Here is a 21,224-nt window from a genome sequence, read left to right on the forward strand (position 1 = left end):
TTTTTTTTTTTTTTTTTTTTTTTTTTGAGATGGAGTCTTGCTCTGTCCCAGGCTGGAGTGCAGTGGTGCGATCTCGGCTCACTGCAAGCTCCACCTCCTAGGTTCCCGCCATTCTCCTGCCTCAGCCTCCGGAGTAGCTGGGACTACAGGCGCCCGCCACCGCGCCTGGCTAATTTTTTGTATTTTTAGTAGAGATAAGGTTTCACCGTGTTAGCCAGGATGGTCTCGATCTCCTGACCTCGTGATCCGCCCGCCTCGGCCTCCCAAAGTGCTGGGATTACAGGTGCGAGCCACCGTGCCCAGCTGACCATAAATTTTTAAAATTGCTTTTTGACTAATGCATGAGGTGGACTTAGCATGCTTAGTACACATCTAGCTCTCAATAGATGGTGGGGCTGCTGATGCAACTAGATCATGCCAAAGATGGACTCCTAAGTCCAGCCTTGGACTCACCCTCCAGATAGACAGAGAGCAACCCGGGACCTGGAAACCGTCTCTCAAGGGTTTGAGCAGACAGTGAGGGCCCCCGTTTATCGCGAGGCCCAGGAGAAGACAGGATTTGTATTTGGCGAAGACAGGATTATTCCGCTAGGGAAGTGATGAACCCAGCAAAGATGATGCTGAGGTCACCAATGCAGGGTGAGCAGATGCAGAGGCAAACTTGGCTTCATTTTGAAATTTGACACCAAAGTACCAGGTGCAGCGCCTTGTACCTGTAATCCCAACACTGGGAGGCAGAGGCAGGAGAATCAGTTGCGCACAGGAGTTTGCGACAAGCCTGAGCAATACAGCAAGACCCTGGCTCTACAAAAGCTAAAAAAATTAGCCTGGCATGGTGGCACATGCCTGTAGTCCCAGCTACTTGGAAGGCTGAGACAGGCAGATCACTTGAGCCAGGAGTTCAAGGCTGCAGTGAGCTATGATCATGCCACTGCACTCCAGCCTGGATGACAGAGTAAGACCATGTGTCAAGAAAAAAGAAAACATTAAAAAAAAAAAAAAAAAAAGAACACTTCGGGCCAGGCACAGCAGCTCATGCCTGTAATCCCAGCACTTTGGGGGGCCAAGGCAGGCAGATTAACTGAGGTCAGGAGTTCGAGACCAGCCTGGCCTACATGGTGAAACCCCATCTCTACTGTAAGTACAAAAATTAGCCAGGCATGGTGGCACGTGCCTGTAATCCCTGCTACTCAGGAGGCTGAGGCAGGAGAATTGCTTGAACCAAGGAAGTGGAGGTTGCAGTGAGCAGAGATTGCACCACTGCACTCCAGTCTGGGCAACAGAGCAAGACTCTGTCTCAAAAACAAAACAAAAAGAAACAAAGAAAGAAAAAAAGGAACATTGCATTGAAGTATCATTTACCTTGATGGCTGTGATTTTTGATGCTCCCTTGAATTTTACTCAGGGGAAAACCTGAGTCCCTTCACCCTCATCCCAGCCCCACAGAGGAAGACAGCTCTTGGAAGTCTTCCCAGGGGAGACTCAAGGCGCGGAACCCAGCAGGAGCTGGGTGAGACTGGCCCAGATGGAGACCAGGGACTCGCCCCTACCTGCAGCCCCCAGGCCCACTCCACCCAGGCCGCTGTGTCAGGAACAAGACGGACCCCCCAGCCAACACCTCGCCCCAGCACAGCAGAATTAAACCCTACCTAGAAAGGAGACGTTGAATTCCCAACACACAGGGAATCCTGGTTTTAGCAGGATCATCCCCTCCCCGCGCCTCACACACACCCCTATACCCTCACTCCCAGCTGTGCACCTGGCGGTCTCCTAAAACTTCTCTGGGCAGATGTGGCCTCCAGATGTGGGGAAGAGCAGAAAGGCAGGGCCGACTGAGTAACAGAGTTCAACATCTGACGCTAAGGGATTTTGCCAGAACTCCACTGGCTGCTGACCGAGGAGAGCAGTGAGTACAATCTGGGTCCAGCCCACCTGGTTGGCAGTCGCCCCTCAGCGGGATCGTCTGACCTCCTGCACCCCCCTTCCTTCCATCCCCTTCTCCCCAGTCCTGTCTCCCCGCAGCCCAAGCTAGACCCCCTCCTCCCTCCTGGGCACCCAGCAGCCTTTCCTTCCCCTCTCAGTCTACCAACCCCCCAACTAAAAACCCTGTGAATCTCCTGTGCTAGAAGCAAACCTGACCATGCTCCTCTCCCGCTCTATATCCTTTGATGGCTCCCTATGGCCCTGGGGCTAATCCATTTTCCCAGAACCCCACTGATGAATGACTCCTCCCCATTGTTCTCCTGCTCATCCTTCTTTGTTCCCTCATTGCACTCTGTACTCCAGCCCCTTCTTTGTTCTCTCAAACTCAGCACTTGGCCTCCCACCTCAGGGTCTTTGCACCTGCTGTTCCCATCACCTGGAACACTTCCTTTCCTGACATCTTTCCCCAGTTCACACCTACGCCAGCTTCAGATCTCAGGGAAATCCCCATGCGACCACCCAGACAGATCAGGACACCCAGCACCAGGCTTCAGTTCACCCTAACATTTATTAGGATCAAACGTTATGCTGTACCCCCGACTGGAGTCAGGTTGCCCCCGACCCGGCCCCGGTTCCCCTTCCAGGAGAGCATGGGCTGTGTAGGTATCTTGTTCACTACCATATTCGGGAACTCACACTTGATAATCTCAGAGCTTTCCACAGAGCAGAGGAAACAAACAACAAATGCAGGCAGAAATGAAGATTTCAGGTGACAAAAAGTGCCCTGAGTGAGGCGAGAGGCTCATTTGAGGCCAGGAGTTTCAAACCAGTCTGGGCAACATAGCAAGACCCCATCTCTACAAAAATAAAAATAAAAAATTAGCCAGACATAGTGGGACATGCCTGTACTCCCAGCTACTTGGGAGGCTGAGGCAGGTGGATCACTGGAGCCCAGGAGTTTGAGACCAGCCTGAGCAACATAGTGAGACCCTGTCTTTACCAAAAAATTAAAATTAAAAATTTAGCCAGGCGTGGCCGGGTTTTATTGAGTCAGGGTCTTGCTCTGTCACCCCGGTTGGAGTGCAGTGGTGCAATCACAGCTTACTGCAGCCTTTAACTCCTGGACTCAAGTGATCCTCCTGCCTCAGCCTCCCAAGTAGCTGAGAGTACAGGCGTGTGCCACCACCCAAATGTGTTTTGTAATTGACAGCCGCAGGGACAACTTTGGATTTTTTCTCTAGAAGGAATAGGGAGTGCTGGGAAGATTAATAGCATGGAAGTGGCAGCGTATGGGGCAACTGAGTGGTTTCAGGAAAATGAGGAGGTGACAGGGTGTGCAAAACTTGGAAGTGGGTGAATTTAAGCTGCCTTTTGGGGGACAGAAGGACGAGGGTTATTGGCAGGTCTCTGGAGGTCCCAAAACCTCCTGCACAATAAATTCTACAACTTTTGTGATTTGTCCCAAGAATAGCTACAGACATGTGGCTCAGCATCAGGAGAGGAAGTGAGCTTGGGGTGTGCAGGGTGAGAGGTCCTTGGAGGGTCTTAGGAACCACAGAGCAGGCCGGGTGCAGTGGCTCACACCTGTAATCCCAGCACTTTGGGCAGCCAAAGTGGGCCGATGACCTGAGTTCAGGAGTTCGAGACCAGCCTGGCCAACAAGGTGAAAGCCCATCTCTACTAAAAATACGAAAATTAGCCAGGCATGGTAGTGCACCCCGGTAATCCCAGCTACTCAGGAGGCTGAGGCAGGAGAATTGCTTGAACCCGGGAGGTGGAGGTTGCAGTGAGCCGAGGTCATGCCACTCTACTCCAGCCTGGCGACACAGTGAGACTCCATCTCAAAAAAAAAAAAAAAAAGAGAGACTAAAAAAAAAAACCTGGAGCATCAGAGCTCAAATGGGGAAACTGAGTCACGGAGCAGCACAATGGCCTGTTCAAGGCCATCCAGCATGTCCGTGGCAGAGTTGAGAACCCAGGTTTCCTGCCTGCCAGATCCAGCTCATCGCACCACCCTCCCGTTTCCGGAGGAAATGGAATTTGAATTAGGATTTGGATTATTCCTGGGTTTGCCAAGGAGGAGAGGGATGAGGACATTCTGTGTAAGGGAATAGCGAGGATAAAAGTGTAGAGTCTGGAGTAAAGCAAGATGCAGGAAGTGAATAACAGTGATAGCCAGCATGCAGCAGGTGCGTTAGGACCTGCTACACTCAGCTCTCACTGCCCCGGGGGTGTCACCTCCTTGACTTCTCCCTCAGCCCTCAGGGGGTAGGAACTACAATTATCTCCATTCTGTAGAAGAAGAAACTGAGGCCCAGAGAGGCAAAGCAAAGTCGTGAGAAGCAGGGTAGAGCCCTCTTCGCTCTGTCTAAGAACCCAGTCTGGGATGGGGTTTCTTAGTCTTTCACCATGACCCCAAACCTGGGCCCCAGGACAGGAAGACAGCGGCCAGGGCAGCCCTGCTGGGGACGAGGGCGGGCGAGGAGGGCCCAGGCCAAACCACAGGACAGGATTTCTCAGAATTTACAGTATGGGGAAGAGGGGAGGCTGGGGCTGCCCCCAGGTCCTTCGTAGCCGGGAGAGATGGGGCGATGGAGGAGGGGCACACTAGTGGCCTTAGGGGAAGGGCTCAACTCTCCTCCATCCCCTGCCTTCTCTGCAAGGCTTCAGCCCCACAGCACTGCATGAGGGGGGTGCCTATGGACCTTCACCCCCAGGCTCAAGCACACATGTGTATACATGTAGGCATCAGGTCCACACCTACACACCCTGATCCGAGCACACATGTGAACACGCATGTGCTGTGTCTCCCATGCAAAAAGGGGCTGGAGTGTGTGTGCATGTGACTTACTTCCCTACCCAGACAGGTCTAGGCGCTTCACACCCACTCACCCAGGCACACCCACAAAGCCAGGGCTAGCAGGGCTCTCCCACACCCCCATCTCCAAGTGGGGGCCAACGAGGGGTGATTCTCCTCCCATATCCTCATACTCTGCACCCTGTTCCCTGATCTCTCTGTCCCTTTTGATCTCAGGAGGAGGCCTTCCTCTGGGCATGGCAGACTCACCTTTTCTTTTTTTTTTTTTTTGAAACAGAGTCTTGCTCTGTCACCCAGGCTAAAGTGCAGTGGCACGATCTTGGCTCATTGCAACCTCTGCCTCCCGGGTTCAAGCGATTCTCATGTCTTCTCAGCCTCCCAAGTAGCTGGGATTACAGGCACCCACCACCACGCCCGACTAATTTTTGTATTTTTAGTAGAGGTAGGGTTTCATCATGTCAGCCAGGATGGTCTTGAACTCCTGGCCTCAAGTGATCCACTTGTCTCGGCCTCTCAAAGTGCTGGGATTATAGGCGTGAGCCACCGCACTCGGCCTCATTTGCATTTTTTTAATTGAGGTGACATTTACATAACATAAAATTAATCATTTTAAAGCATCCAATCCACTGTGGCCTTTAGTGCCTTCACAATGGTGTGCAGTCAGGCATTGATGGTTCAGTGGTAGAATTCTCGCCTGCCACAATGGTGTACAGTGAGCGCCTCCAGCCAAAACATTTTCATCATCCTCAAAGAAATCCCATCCCCATTAGCAGTCACCCCCGATTCCCACCTCTCCCCCAGACCCTGGCAACCACAAATCTGCTTATTGTCTCTATGAATCATGTTTCAAATATTTCATACAAATGAAGTCAGACAACATATGTCCTTTTGTGGCTGGTTTCTTTCACTTACTAATATTTTCTAGGTCTTCATTCAAATGTGGCCTCCTCAGAGGGACCTTCCCAGACCTGCCCAGTCCCCGAATACCCCAGCCATAAGCTCACAGCCCTCAGTAGCATCTGACATAGTACTGATTGTCTATTTGTTCACCTGAAGGTTGTCCATCTTCTTCTCAAAGGGCGGGTTCTGAAAGGGCTGCCCTTTGAAATCTATTCCAAAAGGAATAGATTTCATTCTTTCTGGAAGGTTGTGGGTGAAAAAATAAATGGATGGATGGAAGGATGCATGAACGCATGGATGGATGGGAGGGTGGGTGAGTTAGTGAATGCATGAATGAGTGAGTGAGTGAATGAGAGAGTGAACAAACGAGTGAGTGAATGAATGAATGAATTAGTGAGTGAGTGAATGAATGAATGAATTAGTGAGTGAGCGGATGAATGAATAAATTAGTGAGCGAGTGGATGAATGAATGAATTAGTGAGTGGATGAATGAATGAATTACTGAGTAGATGAATGAATGAGTGAGTGAGCGAGTGGATGAATGAGTGAGAGACGAGTGCATGAATGAATAAATGACTGCATGAATGAATGAGGGAGGGAATGAATTAGTGGGTGGGCAAATGAGTGAGTGAATGAATGAGTGGGTGAATGGATGAGTGAGTGAAAGAATGAGTGGGTGAATGAATAAGTGGGTGAATGAATGAGTGAGTGAATGAATGAGTGGGTGAATGGATGAGTGAGTGAAAGAATGAGTGGGTGAATGAATGAGTGGGGTGAATGCATGACTGGGTGAATGCATGAGTGGGTGAATGAATGAGTGTGTGAATGGATGAGTGGGAGAATGGATGAGTGGGTGGGTGAATGGATGAGTGGGTGGGTGAATGGATGGGTGGGTGAATGGATGAGTGAGTGAAAGAATGAGTGGGTGAATAATGGATGAGTGGGTGAATGAATGGGTGGGTGAATGGATGAGTGGATGAATGGATGATTGGATGAATGCATGAGTGGGTGAATGGATGAGTGGGTGAATGGATGAGTGGGGTGAATGGATGAGTGGCTGAATGGATGAGTGGGTGAATGAATAAATTAGTGAGTGAATCAATGAATGATGAGTAAGTGAATGAGTGAGTGGATGAGTGCAAGAATAAATGAGTGAGTGAGTGAGTGAGTGGATGGAGGAGAGAGTGAATGAATGAAGGAAAGACCTATGTGACAGCCTCCTTCTTTGTCTCTCTCTGCCCCATAACATGGCTCCTGTTTCCTTATCAAACCTCAGATTCAACAGTATTTCTTACACACCTACATGACAGTCTCTGTCCAAAATACAACAGCTTTTTGGGTGAATGCAACAGAATAATCCCCAACCTCATCCACCAAATCATAAAACCTTGGTGACACAGGATCTAACTCTTGAATTAAGTAAGAGCTACAATGGAAGCTTTTACTAAGAGGCTCATCTGATCCTATTCACTTCAAGGATTTGTTCAACAAGTATTTATTGAACACCTACTATGTGTAGGTGCTCAACACAAGTAACTGGGGTTCTTATTTAGACTGGGTGTACAGGGAGAGCCTTTCTGAGGAGGTGGCACTGGAACTGAGAACTGAAGATGGAAAAAAGACAGTCATTGAAAGACTAAGGGAAAATTCCAGGCAGAGGGAACAGCAAATGCAAAGAAGTGAGGCAGGAAAAAACCTCAAGGAACAGAAAGTTAGCCAATGACGCTGGTGCAGTGATGAGGCGGGAAATAGCCCAGTCACCAACTAAGTAATATTAGGCAAGATACATAACTGCTCTGAGTCACAGTTTCCCCATCTGTTAGTGGAGATCATAATAATGACTCCTTTTTCAGAGGGTCAAACAAAATCTACGATAAATCACCAGCACAACCACTGGCCCAGACTAGGCAGTCAAGAAATGAGTCCACTTGTCATAGGTGACAGACCCTCAGGAGTCATGGTATTTGCAGGGCAAGCTGAAGCTTTTACTTCCTTTCCACTCCATAGCCTTCCTCCCCAGTCACCAGTTTATCTCCAACTGATCTCCAGCTCTTCCTATTTGCCTGGGCTCTTTACCTACCATACAGTGCCTCGAGGACTAGTCCTGGCCACTTCCTCACTGACTTGCCTCCCACCTCAGCCATCCTTTTGCCCTCCCAGCATCCCCCACATGCATCTGATTGCCCTTTCTCCCACACTTGTCAAAAATAATTATTTAATGGAAGACAGCTTCACAAAGAAAAAAAAAAGAACCATCTGTGTTTTTCTTCCATGATTCTGCCTCATGGAGCAGCTTTACCTGCCCTGCCCCTCACATCTCAGAGAAGTTTAGAAGCAGGGATGGGATGAGCACCCTGGCTCTGAGGGCCGGGAGCATGTGGCCATTTGGGGGACATGAGTCACAGCAACACTGTGGTCCGTCGCCACCTATCCCCAACTCAGACAACGAGCCAGCTCTCCTGCACTTATGTGGTGGGTTTATTTTCACTCAGCCTCACACAACACAAGATGGAGGTAAGGGGAGAATTATAGCAGAAATATACTCAGAAACGTCCTCATCATGCCCATATCACTCATAAAGGAAGCCAAAGTCCTCACCTTGGCCCACAAAGCCCTCCACAACCTGCTTCCCTCACCTCCCTGCCCTCACCTCCTCCCTCTCTCCTCCTTACTCACTCCACTCCAGCCACATGGGCCTCCTCAATCTTCCTCAAAACACTAGGCATGATCCCACCTCAGGGCTTTTGCACAGGCTGTTCTTTCTGACTAGGAAATGCTCTTCCTCTGATACATGCATGACTCCCCACTTCATCTCTCTCAAGTCTTTGTTCAAATGTCACTTTCTCAGCAAGGCTAAGATCCTTCTATTTCAATCCTAATCTCCCTATTTCAATTATTACAATACACCCACACCTACCTTTCCCAAGCCTTTCTTTTTTCTCCATGACACCTATCATTGGTCCTACTATATGCTTTTCTTACTTTTTAATCTATCTTCCTCCCTGGGTTATCAGTACCATAGAGGCAGGAATCACATCTATTGTGTTGACTTCTCTTTCCCCACTGCCTGGAACATAAAGATAGGAGACTATCTTTATGACTTTGAGACACGGAAGTTGTTTTAAACATGACAAAAATGTACAAACCACAAAAGAAAAGATTGCCAACTTGGCTGCATATGATTTTCAGACTTTTTACAACAAAACATGCCTTGAAAAAAATGAAACAATGAGAAGCTTATGATCAAGAAAATTTGCTAAATGAGCAAATGAGTAAAAAATGAATGAATGAATGAATGAATGAATGAATGAATGAATGAAAATGCTGTTATAGCTGAGCCACAAGTTCAGCCCTGAGCTCCTTGGCGGACAAAGCAAAAAGAGAAACAGGATTAGTTGCATTCTTTTTTTTTTTTTTTTTTTTTTTTTGAGATGGAGTTTCACTCTGTCACCCAGGCTGGACCACAGTGGTACAATCTCAGCTTACTGCAGCCTCCACTTCCCAGGTTCAAGTGATTTTCATGCCTCAGCCTCCCAAGTAGCTGAGATTACAGACGCTCGCTACCGTGCCTGGCTAATTTTTGTATTTTTACTAGAGACGGGGTTTCGTCGTGTTGCCCAGGCTGGTCTCATACTCCTGATCTCAAATGATCCATCTACCTTGGCCTCCCAAAGTGCTGGGATTACAGGCATGAGCCACCTTGCCCGCCAGAATTCACATTATTTATGAAGATAAAACAGTCCAGTTTCCAGAGAAGCCCCTATGCCAGACAATTTATTTACTGCCTCTTATTTAATATTCACAATATATTTCTGGAGAATGGGCTTATTTATAGGTAAACATTTCTAGATGTGTAAGGGAGGCTCAGTGACATGAGCAAAGCCACCTGCTAGAAGGTCAGGCATGGAGGGAAGGAGGAGGGCTGGTCTTACCCAATTCCTGCCTTGGACCAGAACCAAAGGCTGAGCAGGTAGAGGAGGGCCTAGCTGTGATGTGCACGATCTTAGGGAGGCCCAGTCACAGGGGAGCTCTTGGCCTGTTCGGTGATACTGCCCACCTGTTGTGCTAGTGAGAGAGAGGCACTTTGTAGGTCCTCACCCTGCACACATTTGTGGCTGTGATAAACTTGGAGTAGCCAAGAACTAGCCCAGCTCCCACATCTGATGGGAGCAGGGAATGCACCTGAGTCCAAATGATCCAGTTGGCCAGGGGTATCTGGTTCTCAGTGACAGTACCAGTCCAGATGAGCCCCTCATTCCATAAGCTCTCCCCATGATTGGAGTTTGAGTATTTTCATCCAGAATCTAACAAAATCCCTGAGGTAATAACAATAATAATAATGGGAGAGGGGCTGAGTGAGAAACTGAGGAGGGAGTTTTGATAAATCCTTGGGTTCCAGGTCCCTGGAAGACCTTCCCTGCAGAATGACCCCTTCCACCTGGGTGGGAGTGTGTATACCTGGTTCTCAGGGGCCAGGGGGCAGCCAGGGAGAGAGAGGATACTGACGCCCCCACACAGTTGCTTCTCTTCCAGCAGCTCGAGGCCCTGATCCAAGACACAGGGGAAGCCAATATGTCTGACCCTCAAACTGGGTGGTAAGCAAGCCCCCCAGGGGACACCAAGAAGGGGGATTCAGACACCTTAGACATTACCTCCTCCTTCAGTCTGGTCTTCAGTATGTTTCTTTCCAAACCCCCATCCCCACCCCAGGACAGGAAACTCAAGGCCAGAAAAGTTTCTTCTCACTTGTCACTAACTGGGCATAAAAGGAAGGTCCAAAGATCATGAGTGGGTCGGCGAGGGGACAAGTGAATTATAAGTAAATTAGTGAGTAAGAAAATGAATGAATAAACAAGTTAGCACATAAATGAGTGACTAAATGAATAAATGAATGAAAGGATGGATGGGTGGGTGAGTAGATGGATGGATAGGTGAAAGGAAGGATGTGTAGATGAATGGGTGAGGATGGATGGATGGATGGATGCAAGAAAGAATGGGTGGATGGATGGATAGGTGAAGATAGGTGGATGAGTGGATGAGGATGGATGGATGCATGCATAGATAGGTGCATGGGTGGATGAATGAATGGATGGATGGATGGATAGATGGATGGATGGAGGGATGGGTGAGGATGGATGGATAGATAGAAAGAAGGAAGAAGGAAGAACCAATGCATGGATGAATGAGAATAGATGCATGGATAAATGAAGGATGGATAGATGAATGGATGGATGGATGGATGGATGGATGGATGGATGGATGGATGGACGGGTGAGGATGGATAAACTAATGGATGGATAGATGGAAGGGATGGATGGATTGATGGATGGATGACTAGATGGGTGGGTGGATGGATGGATGGATAAGGATGGAGGGACTAATGGATGGATGGATGAGGATTGATGAATGAATGAATGGATGAATAAATGAGGATGAATAGATGAATGGATGGATGGATATAGGGAAGAATGGACAAATGGAAAGGAGAAAGAAAGGGAAAAGTGACAACCCAAAGCATAGATGTTAGGGCAAGGCAAGAGCCATAGTAGAATCCAAGATGGGCTCCCATTCTCCTCCCCTGGGAGGTTTGGTATGGAAGCTGTGAAGTGGACCCTCCAAGCCAGGGCGCCCCTACTTCCTACAGGCCTTCCCAGATTGCTAATCAAGGCCAAGCTGCTCATCCCTCAGACCAACCTATATTCAGCCCCCAAACACTCCCTTGCAAGCCTAGTCCTTCCCAGAGGAAGCCGTCAGAGTGGGGCCTGACCACCCTCCCAGCCACAAGGTACCCTGCCTGAGGCTCGGGATTTGATGCGCAGTTTGTGGGGCAGAGAGGGCTGACCCAGACCCTCATGACTGTTCCCTGGGACAGGGCAGGTCACCCCAGGAGACAGACCCATGGGATCAGCAGTGGGTGTCAGCAACACATCTGATGGCCCTGAAGCCTGGCATCCAGAGGGCATTGGTGACCACAGCCCCCAGCAGGGTCTGAGCTCTGGTCTGGACCCTACATGCCCATCCAAGAGGTGACAGCTGAAGAGGGCAGGTGGGAGGGCAGTGTGCAAGTCCATGTCAATTCTGTTGAGGGTAGGAGGTGCAGACTCTTGGGGGGACCTAGGAGAATTGGCCAAGCCAGTCCATCTGGGAGCCAGCAGGCAGCCCCGACATCCTGGAATCCCAGCATCCAGGGAACATGGCCTTAAAAGGCAACTGTGAGAGCCAGACAAGGATGACAGTGCTTCAGCCCCAGGCCGGGGGTCCCCAGTCCAGGGGGCTTCCCATAGCAGGGCCTGCAGGGGCACGGCCCGGGGCCCACCAGTCAGGGGCAGGAGGCCAAAACGAAGCTTGAGCGCCTTCAGCTCACCCCTGAGCAGGGCATTCTCCTCCCTCAGTGCAGCCAACCTGCCCTCAATGGCTGCATCATTGAGACGTCGCTTTTCCCTGGATCTCCTGGCTGCCTCATTGTTCTTTCTCCGCTTCTCCCAGTAAACTGTGTCCTTCTTCTCTTCTGGCATGAACTCCCGCTGGCGACGTATGCTGGGGCCCCTGCCCCGAGCCCCCCACAAGGTCTTGCTATGACTCTGAGACACATCTGGCAGGCCCAAGAAACCCACATCCATGGCTGCTTGGAGAACCTGGGAAAGAGGAAAGAGATCTCAGAGTAAAGGCAGGAGGTGGACCTGGATGACTCCTTCCTCTAATTTATCCTGTGTCTCCACCATCACCCATGGAGGGGACAGGTGGAGTTGGAACTGAGCTGGAGACCAAGGTTTGATCTGCATTGGTTTGATGCCCAGTGAAGATTGGGTGAGGCCACAAAACAAGAAACTGCTAGAAAGGCTTAAGAGCAGACCACAGTCATCATGAAGAGCTGGTTCAACCCTGTACCCTCAGAAGGACACATGCTCTTCCAGGGGTTTTCTCCTTACCGTTGAGAAGGTCAGCAGGCAAGCCCAGGGCTCAGTTCGGCTGGAGTTCCAAGGTAAGATTCTTGGAAATCCAGAGGGAGACAGAAGGATGACTGAACCTAGAAATAGAGACTGTATCCATGGAGGTAAACAGAGCCAAGTTGAGATCAAAAACTAAGCTGCTATTCACCTAAACTGTGCCCAGATTGTACCCCAAGATCGCTTCAATTTGTGGCCAGTATTTTTTACCTGCCCATCCATCCATCCAACTACCCACCCATTCATCGGGTAATCCAATCACTCGCCCGTTCACTCAACTGTCCATTTGTCCATCCCTCTACCCAACTCATCATCTATCCATTTACCCATTCATTCACTCACTCACCATCCATTCACTCAAACCCATCTCCCCATTTCATTGTGCAACTCTCCATCACATCTACCACTTACTCATTCATCCATCCATCCAAACGTCCATTGATTCACTGACAGATTCATTTTTTAAAATCATATTGTGCCTTTACTAGGTATCTTTTCATCCATATATTCATTCGTTGATCTCAACCCTCCACCTGTCTATTCCTCCATTCTTTCATTCATCCAAATATCCCTCCTATGTGTCAGTCGCTCTTCTACAAATCCATTCATTCATCTGTATATTCATCCATAGGTCCATTCATTCATCCAACCAACAAAAAAGCAATTTTTTTAGAGGCAAGGTCTCACTCTGTCACCCAAGCTGGAGTGCAGTGATGGGATCATAGTTCACTGCAGCCTTGAACTGTTGGGCTCAGGCAATCATCATGCCTCAGCTTCCCAAGTAGCTGGAACTACAGGTATATGCCATTATGCTCAGCTATTTTTAAATTTTCTGCAAGGACATGGTCTCACTTTGTTGCCAAGGTATGAAAACAAAATGCAATTCCCATGTGCCTAGTGTTGAAGAATTAGAGTGTTGGTAATTGAGGGTAGAGAAAAAAGACGAAGGTATTAGATTCCCAACTCCTAGGGTGGAGCCCAGAAAAGATGCCCAGTGTCCCAGAGTTATAGCAAGGATGGAAGACTACCTCCCTTACCTCAGCCCAGTTTCTCACATTGGTTTTCATGAAGACTCTCACACAAAGATCTGGGTTCCACCAACCACCTGGGGGATGTCATCACCTTCTGTGATTCGGATACAAAACAGGTGCAGAGGCCGGGCGCGGTGGCTCACGCCTGTAATCCCAGCACTTTGGGAAGCCCAGGCGGGCGGATCACGAGGTCAGGAGATCGAGACCACCCTGGCTAACATGGTGAAACCCTATCTCTACTAAAAATACAAAAAATTAGCGAGGTGTGGTGGTGGGCGCCTGTGGTCCCAGCTACTAGGGAGGCTGAGGCAGGAGAAAGGTGTAAAACCCGGGAGGCAGAGCTTGCAGTGAGCCGATATGGCGCCACTGCATTCCAGCCTCGGCAAAAAGAAAAAACACCCAACCAAAAAAAAAAAAAAAAACAGGTGCAGAGAAAAACCACAGCAAGGTGGAAGGATTCTGTCTAAAAATTCAGGACAAACTTCAAGAAAGAAGGGGCACTGAGGGCGGAAAATCGATCATCTTTGTTCTGAAAACCGAGGACTGTCATCTCCATAAGGGCACATGCATGTCTTATTTTTTTGTCTACTGTTGTATCCCTGGTACCTAGCATGGTGCTTGTGAATAGTAGGTGGTAAATAAACACTTGTTGAATGAATTAATGAATCAATGAATGAACACATGAATGAAAACAACCTTGTTCACAGCTGGAGAGCATTTAACCCCCTTGCTGAACTCCCACCCGAGAAACCATGAAAACACACCACATTTTTCTGTTTGCTGTGGCAGAAACTCAGTGTTGAGTTTTCAGATAAATTGTAATAACTTTCCCAACATTCTAATTTAGTCTTTTATTCTTCACTAACAGCCCTTGGCCTTAGCTTCTGGGGCTACATGGTTATGTGACATAATTCAGGTCATGTTTGACAGAGGATAAAGGAATATACAACCAGCCAAATAGCAACATTCCTAGGAACTCTGATAATGATCCTAAGGCCACATTTCCCAAAGTATGCTCCTAGGAACCGCAGTTCCAATGATGGCGTACCCTCAAAAAGAGAATACAAAAATGTTTGAGAAATATTGCATACCTTATTCCTTAGGTAGGTTAGGAGAATCACAAAGTACATTGAAGGCTCTGAGAAGTCCTGCAAAAAAAAAAAAAAAAAAAGTTTAGTTTTGTTTGACTTAGAGGCTTTCAAATTTATTTGCCCAAGAAATGCTTATTATACTTCACAAAACAATTTGAGGTGCATATTTATTCATTCATTCACTGTGCCAGGTTGTAAGGTAGACAAAAGAAGAAAATCAAACTGCCTCCCAGCCTTCACAAATCTCCCAGTCTCATGGAAAAGTCGAGTGAAATTATAATAAAGAAAAAAATATGTCTAGAGAGGCTCTTTCATCTGCTCACATCACACAGTAAGTCAGTGGCAGGACTAGGATTTAAACTCAAATCTGTCTAATGTGTGAGTCTGTTCTGTCACACCATGTGACCTGCCCATGTGCTCAGGAGGCCGCCATGTCTGGAAATCTTGGTTGGGCTTGGAGAATAAAAAATAAGGCCAAGCGTGGTGGCTCAAGCCTGTAATCCCTGCACTTTGGGAGGCCAAGGCAGGCGGATCACAAGGTCAGGAGAGCGAGACCATCCTGGCTAACACAGTGAAACCCTGTCTCTACTAAAAATACAAAAAATTAGCCAGGCACGGTGGCACGTGCCTGTAGTCCCAGCTACTCAGGAAGCTGAAACAGGAGAATCACTTGAATCCAGGAGGTGGAGGTTGCAGTGAGCCGAGATTGCGCCACTGCACTCCAGCCTGGGCGACAGAGCAAGACTCTGTCTCAATCAATCAATCAATGCCTTGTGGGGTTCTGCAGTCACCCAAGTCAACAAGAACTCCTAGTTACTGGAAGGTCTCCAGCACTCATGGCCAGGACCAGCTAGTCACAGGAGGGACTCCAGGGCCCATGCCCGGGAACTCCTCTGAGAACTCCTAGTCATGGGAGGGACTCCGGTGCCCATGCCCAGGACCCCCTCTGAGAAATCCCAGTCACTGGGGAGATTCCAGCACCCAAGTCCGGGACCCACTCTGAAGCCGAAAGACATCTGGGCCATCTCTCCACCTGTTGCCACTTGCTGTGGTGGTAGGCAGCTCCGCACCTGCCCACATCACATGGGCTGGGGAAGCAGCTGCAATTTGAACTCTGGTCCACAAATACCAGGCGGGACACCCTGGGTTTGCAATTTCCTGCAGCTGTCTCTGAGCTTTGTTCCGGCAGCCAGGCTAATAACATAACCCTGCTCAGGTGTCCAAGTTCACTGAGCCCTTACAGACACCTAGGGCTACCATACCCTCTATCAGGAGCATATCACCCCCACTTACAGACCATGCAACTGAGGCTCAGGAAAAGTTAAGTGGCTGGCCCAGGGACAGTCAGAGATTCCAAAAGTAAGCAGCATTCTTCTCCCAGCATCGTGAGTACCACCACCAACCCTGGCCCCAAAGCTGCCACTGACACCCCTCAAATCCTTCTCCCCTGGCCGAATTCATGCCACCTCCCACTAATCCCTCCTCCACTGTTGCATCTACTGCTCTCTCCATTCCCGACAGCCCTGGTCCCAGCCTGAGCATTTTCTGTCCCACCTGGACCCCCACCAGCCTCCATCCCTGTCCCCGCCCAAACCCATCATGAGCCCAGAGGCGGCTTTTTAAAATTCCATTTATCCTCTGCTTAAAAGCCTCTGGGGTGTGCTTATGAAAGTATAAGCATCTTAGACAACTGAAAACAGTGTTCATATGTTCCTCAATTCACCTCCACCTCCAGCGCAGGATCAGGAATGAAGAAGGAAGGCCCTGCATGAGTATTTATCGGAATAAACTAATAAATATATGAATATTTTTTAGAATAAACTATTCAACGCACAAATATTTTTGGAGTGAATGAATAAATGCATGAATATTTTTGAATGAACTAATAAATGCATGGATTTTTTGGCATGAACTAATAAATGCATGGAGTTTTTTTGAATGAACTAATAAATGCATGAGTATTTTTTGTAATGAACTCATAAATGCATAGATATTTGAATAAATTAAAATTGAGTGACGTGTGGGTAAATGAATGAATGAGCAGAGGAAGGAATACTCAAAGGGCAGAACCTAAGACAATGTGCGTCCTCTCTCCCCACAAACGGCTGGGCCTGAGTCTTCCACTGCCCGGACAGCTCACCTGAGCCCCAGACAAGCCCTCACTCGGGGTCCCCCACTAGCCACAGAATTCCCCTGCCACCTTCCTGGCCCTGTCTTGGTGGGGGGCATCAGAGGGTGTCCCAACAACCATTCCAACTTCAAGGGATGTTGACCAGAGCCCAGGAATTGATGAACATCTGTGTAGAGGTCCACAGCACATCGCAGAGCTCTGAGGCCAGCATCTAGAAGGTACCACCTTGGCTCTAGGAGAGAAGACAGAAGTGGTAGGCAAGTCCTGAGATGACCACAGCTGGGCTGGAAAGGAAGAGGAACACAGCCCAGGGGTCCCCAAGAGCCACACCAGAATCAGCAATGCCCAAGGAAGAGAAGTGAGTGTGGGCTGGTAGTCACATAAAGAAAGGACAGGCCAGAGTGACTCTGAGCAGTCAGCTCTCAGGCCGCACGACTGAGATAGAGGAAAATTTGTTATCACTGTGGTCTGAGTCCCTCCTGTCTGTGGCTTGGCCTGAACCCCTCTAACCACCGCCCCCTACACCTCCACAGGAACCCAGGGGGAGATGAGGCAGCTGATAGTTCTGCTGCCCGAGTTTATTTAGAGAAAACACAGTCAGAGCTGGGCTGGGCCTTCCTGTGGTCGCAGAGGAAGTGCTAACGGAGGGTGGCAAGACAGGTGGCACTACTTGCAAAGTGGCCGGAGGGGGATGAAGAAACAGGAAAAGGGTCTCCCTCAGAGACGGCCCCATGGCAGGCCAGTCCCACCCAGCCCAGCAGCCTCCGCCGCTGCCTTGACCAGTGACAATCAAAGCTCTGCTTGGTCCTCTTCTGTAACAGGGAGCTCATCCCCCTCTAAAGTCACTAGAGAGAATGTTCTGCCACACCATGTGGCCTGTTCATGTGTACAAGAGGTTCCCATGTCTGGAAATCTTTTTTTTTTTTTTTTTTTTGAGACGGAGTCTCGCTCTGTCATGCAGGCTGGAGCGCAGTGGTGCAATCTCAGCCCACTGCCACCTCTGCCTCCCGAGTTCAAGCCATTCTCCTGCCGCAGCCTCCCAAGTACCTGGGATTGCAGGCACTCACCACCATGCCTGGCTAATTTTTGTATTTTTAGAAGAGACGGGGTTTCGCCATGTTGGCCAGGCTGGTCTCAAACTCCTGACCTCAGGTGATCCGCCTGCCTCAGCCTCCCAAAGTGCTGGAATTACAGGCGTGAGCCACCGCACCTGGCCATGTCTGAAAATCTTGACTGGGCTCAGAAAATAACCAGTAAAAGTCTTGCGGGATTCTATAGTCACCCAAACCAGCAAGAACTCCTAGTCACTGGCAGGTCTCCGGCACCCACCCCTTTGGGAAAGAGAGGTCCAATCAGACTCTGTATTCCACTCTCATGGCCCCTGCCTTTTGAGTATTATTTCATCTGCTCATTCACTCATTCACTCACTCACATTTCACTCATTCTTTAATTTATTCAACTATTCATGCATTCATTGGTTCATTCCCAAAATATTCATATGTTTAATGGTTTATTCTAAAAAATACGGGGCCGGGTGCAATGGCTCACACCCACAATCCCAACACTTTGGTAGGCCAAGGTAGGTGGATCGTTTGAGCCTAGGAGTTCAAGACCAGCCTGGGCAACATGGCGAAACCCTGTCTCTACAAAAAATACAAAAATCAGCCAGGTGTGGTGGTTTCTACCTGTAGTCCCAGCTACCCAGGAGGCTGAAGTGGGAGAATTACCTGAGCCCAGGAAGTCAAGGCTGCAGTGACCTGTGATGTACCACTGCACTCCAGCCTGGGCATCAGAGTCAGACCCTGTCTCAAAAAAAAAAAAAAAAAGTCACCTGTCAGACTAGGTGAGCTCTCGCGGTCCAAAAAGTTTTCCTGGAGTAGAGCTAGAAGCCACCTTTGCTGGACCCATCCCTTCGAGAATTCATTCTTTCCTTACATCCGTGGAGAATCTCCCCTTCCTCTGGACCCTGGAACCCTCTGGGGGCTTGAGGAATTGACACTGACATTTCCCTATTCCCACACCAGCCTGCTCTCCTCCAGGAAAAAACAGTTCTTGTGTATTGAGCACCTACTGTATGCCAGGTACATGCAACATCTCACTTTTCGCTCACCACTACCCAGTGAGGAAAGTGAAGCATAGCTATCATCCTGATTGGACAGATGAGCAAAGCAAAGCAAAGCTCCGAGAGGTCAAGTGACCTGCCTGAGGTCGTACAGCTAGAATTCAGGTAAAACGGGATCCAGTACCCAAGCCTTTCCTAATGCACCAGGTTAAACGTCCCCGGATGCTTTCACTTGTTTCAGTGAGGACACAGTTTTGAGTCTGCATAGCACCTCTGAAGGGTAGAGGTTGGTTTCCACAGAGGAACAAAAGGGTCAAGAAACCACATAGTTAACAATATGGCAAGGCCGAGATTCGCATCCATGCTGTCAGGATGCAATGGAGTAGGCAGGATTAAGAATACGTACTTTAACTGGGTTCGAATTTTCCCCCGCCCTAGCTAAGAGTGCCTGGGCAAGTTGGGTCACTTCGATGAGCTTCCAGTGTCTCATCTGCAAAAGGGGAATAATAGTAGTACCTACCTCACTGGTTGTATAAGGAATAGATAAGGTAAGATGTGTTAAGAGCTGGTACCTGATAATAATAAATAACCCACATAGCTATTTTTTATTTGTTGTTGTTAGAATCCTCTTTTGGCCAGGCGTGGTGGTTCATGCTTGTAATCCCAGCACTTTGGGAGGCTGAGGTGGGCAGATCACCTGAAGTGGGGAGTTCAACACCAGCCTCACCAACGTGGCGAAACCCTGTCTCTACTAAAAATACAAAAATTAGCCGGACACAGTAGTGCATGCCTGTAGTCCCAGCTACTCGGGAGGCTGAGGCAGAATCACTTGGACCTGGAGATGGAGGTTGTAGTGAGCTGCGATTGCACCACTGCACTCCAGTCTGGGTGACAGAGTAAGACTCCATCTTAAAAAAAAAAAAAGAATCCTCTCTCACGGGATTTCTCCTGCCACACTCTGTACTATCTGTGTTGAAAATATCTCTGAGAACCTTCAGACATTACCCAACACAACTTATCTGTTTACAGATGGCAAAATGACCATCCATTCAAGACCAAATACGCACCAAAACCTCCCCATTCCTCCCAGACACTGAGAAATGGTGGGAAAACGCTAACTTGAACCAGAGACCAAAGCAGAGGTGCCCAATGACAAGGATAAAAGTCTCCCAGTCATGGAAGTGCAGAGTCCCCTAATATATAAGGTCAAAAGCATACACTTGCAGAAGTCCTAGAGCAGGGAGAAATAACCTGAAGAAAATGATGAATCTGTGGCCACTTCATGAAATTCCCACAAACCCCAACTAGAAGATATTACATCTTGATTACATCTGAGGAAATACAGAATATCAGTTTAATCTTGAAAGAGCTATACAATGAATATGTTAGGTGACTCAGAAAGATAAAGGAAGGAATGACAACTGTCAAACAAGAACAGGAGGTAAGGCCGGGCGCGGTGGCTCAAGCCTGTAATCCCAGCACTTTGGGAGGCCGAGATGGGCGGATCACGAGGTCAGGAGTTCGAGACCATCCTGGCTAACACGGTGAAACCCCGTCTCTACTAAAAAATACAAAAAGCTAGCCGGGCAAGGTGGCTGGCGCCTGTAGTCCCAGCTACTCGGGAGGCTGAGGCAGGAGAATGGCATAAACCCAGGAGGCAGAGCTTGCAGTGAGCTGAGATCCGGCCACTGCACTCCAGCCCGGGCAACAGAGCGAGACTCCGTCTCAAAAAAAAAAAAAAAAAGAACAGAAGGTTATGAAACAAAAACAGGTAGATACAAAAAGAACCAGTTAGAGCTCAGATATGAAAAGCATACCATCATTCCTCTGTATCCTCAGGTTCCATATCCATGGATTCAACCAACTGCAGATTGAAAATACAGTATTTGAAAAAAATAACAAGACAACAATAAAAATAATGCAAATTTAAAACGTTATATATATATGCTGGGCACAGTCGCTCAGGCCTATAATCCACCTATAATCCAAGCACTTTCGGAGGCCAAGGCAGGCAGATCACTTGAGGCCAGGAGCTGGAGACCAGCCTAGCCAACATGGTAAAACCCTGTCTCTACTAAAAATACAAAAATTAACTGGGTGGGGTGGCACATGCCTGTAATCCCAGCTACTGGAGAGGCTGAAGCATGAGAATCACTTGAGCCTGGGAGGTGGAGGCTGCAGTAAGTCGAGATCATGCCACTGCACTCCAGCCTGGGTGACAGAGCAAGACTCTGTCTCAATAAATAAATAAATAAATAAATAAATAAATAAATAAAAATAAAAAATACACATATAGTATAACAACTATTTACATAGCGTTT

At 48.5% G+C, this 21,224-nt stretch overlaps 1 protein-coding gene across 4 annotated transcripts in view; it reads right to left on the reverse strand.

Moving 5' to 3' along the window:
* Positions 1-11,021: 11,021 nt before the first annotated feature.
* LOC111530288 (nuclear factor interleukin-3-regulated protein) overlaps positions 11,022-21,224 on the reverse strand; it is a 49,737-nt gene continuing 39,534 nt past the window's right edge. For 3 of the 4 annotated variants that reach the window (XM_023197456.3, XM_026455566.2, XM_026455564.2), the window contains 3 exons: positions 14,711-14,767; positions 12,571-12,681; positions 11,022-12,276 (listed from right to left, as the gene is read on the reverse strand). In XM_023197456.3, coding sequence (XP_023053224.2) covers positions 11,392-12,276; positions 12,571-12,681; positions 14,711-14,749 — 1,035 coding nt within the window. In that variant the 5' untranslated portion in view covers positions 14,750-14,767 and the 3' untranslated portion in view covers positions 11,022-11,391. Of the gene's footprint in view, positions 12,277-12,570; positions 12,682-14,710; positions 14,768-20,720; positions 20,768-21,224 lie in introns of all 4 variants that reach the window. The other variant, XM_026455565.2, reaches the window with a different exon arrangement.

This window comes from Piliocolobus tephrosceles, chromosome 21 (genome assembly GCF_002776525.5).
Source record: "Piliocolobus tephrosceles isolate RC106 chromosome 21, ASM277652v3, whole genome shotgun sequence".
Classification (NCBI taxonomy): Eukaryota; Metazoa; Chordata; class Mammalia; order Primates; family Cercopithecidae; genus Piliocolobus; species Piliocolobus tephrosceles.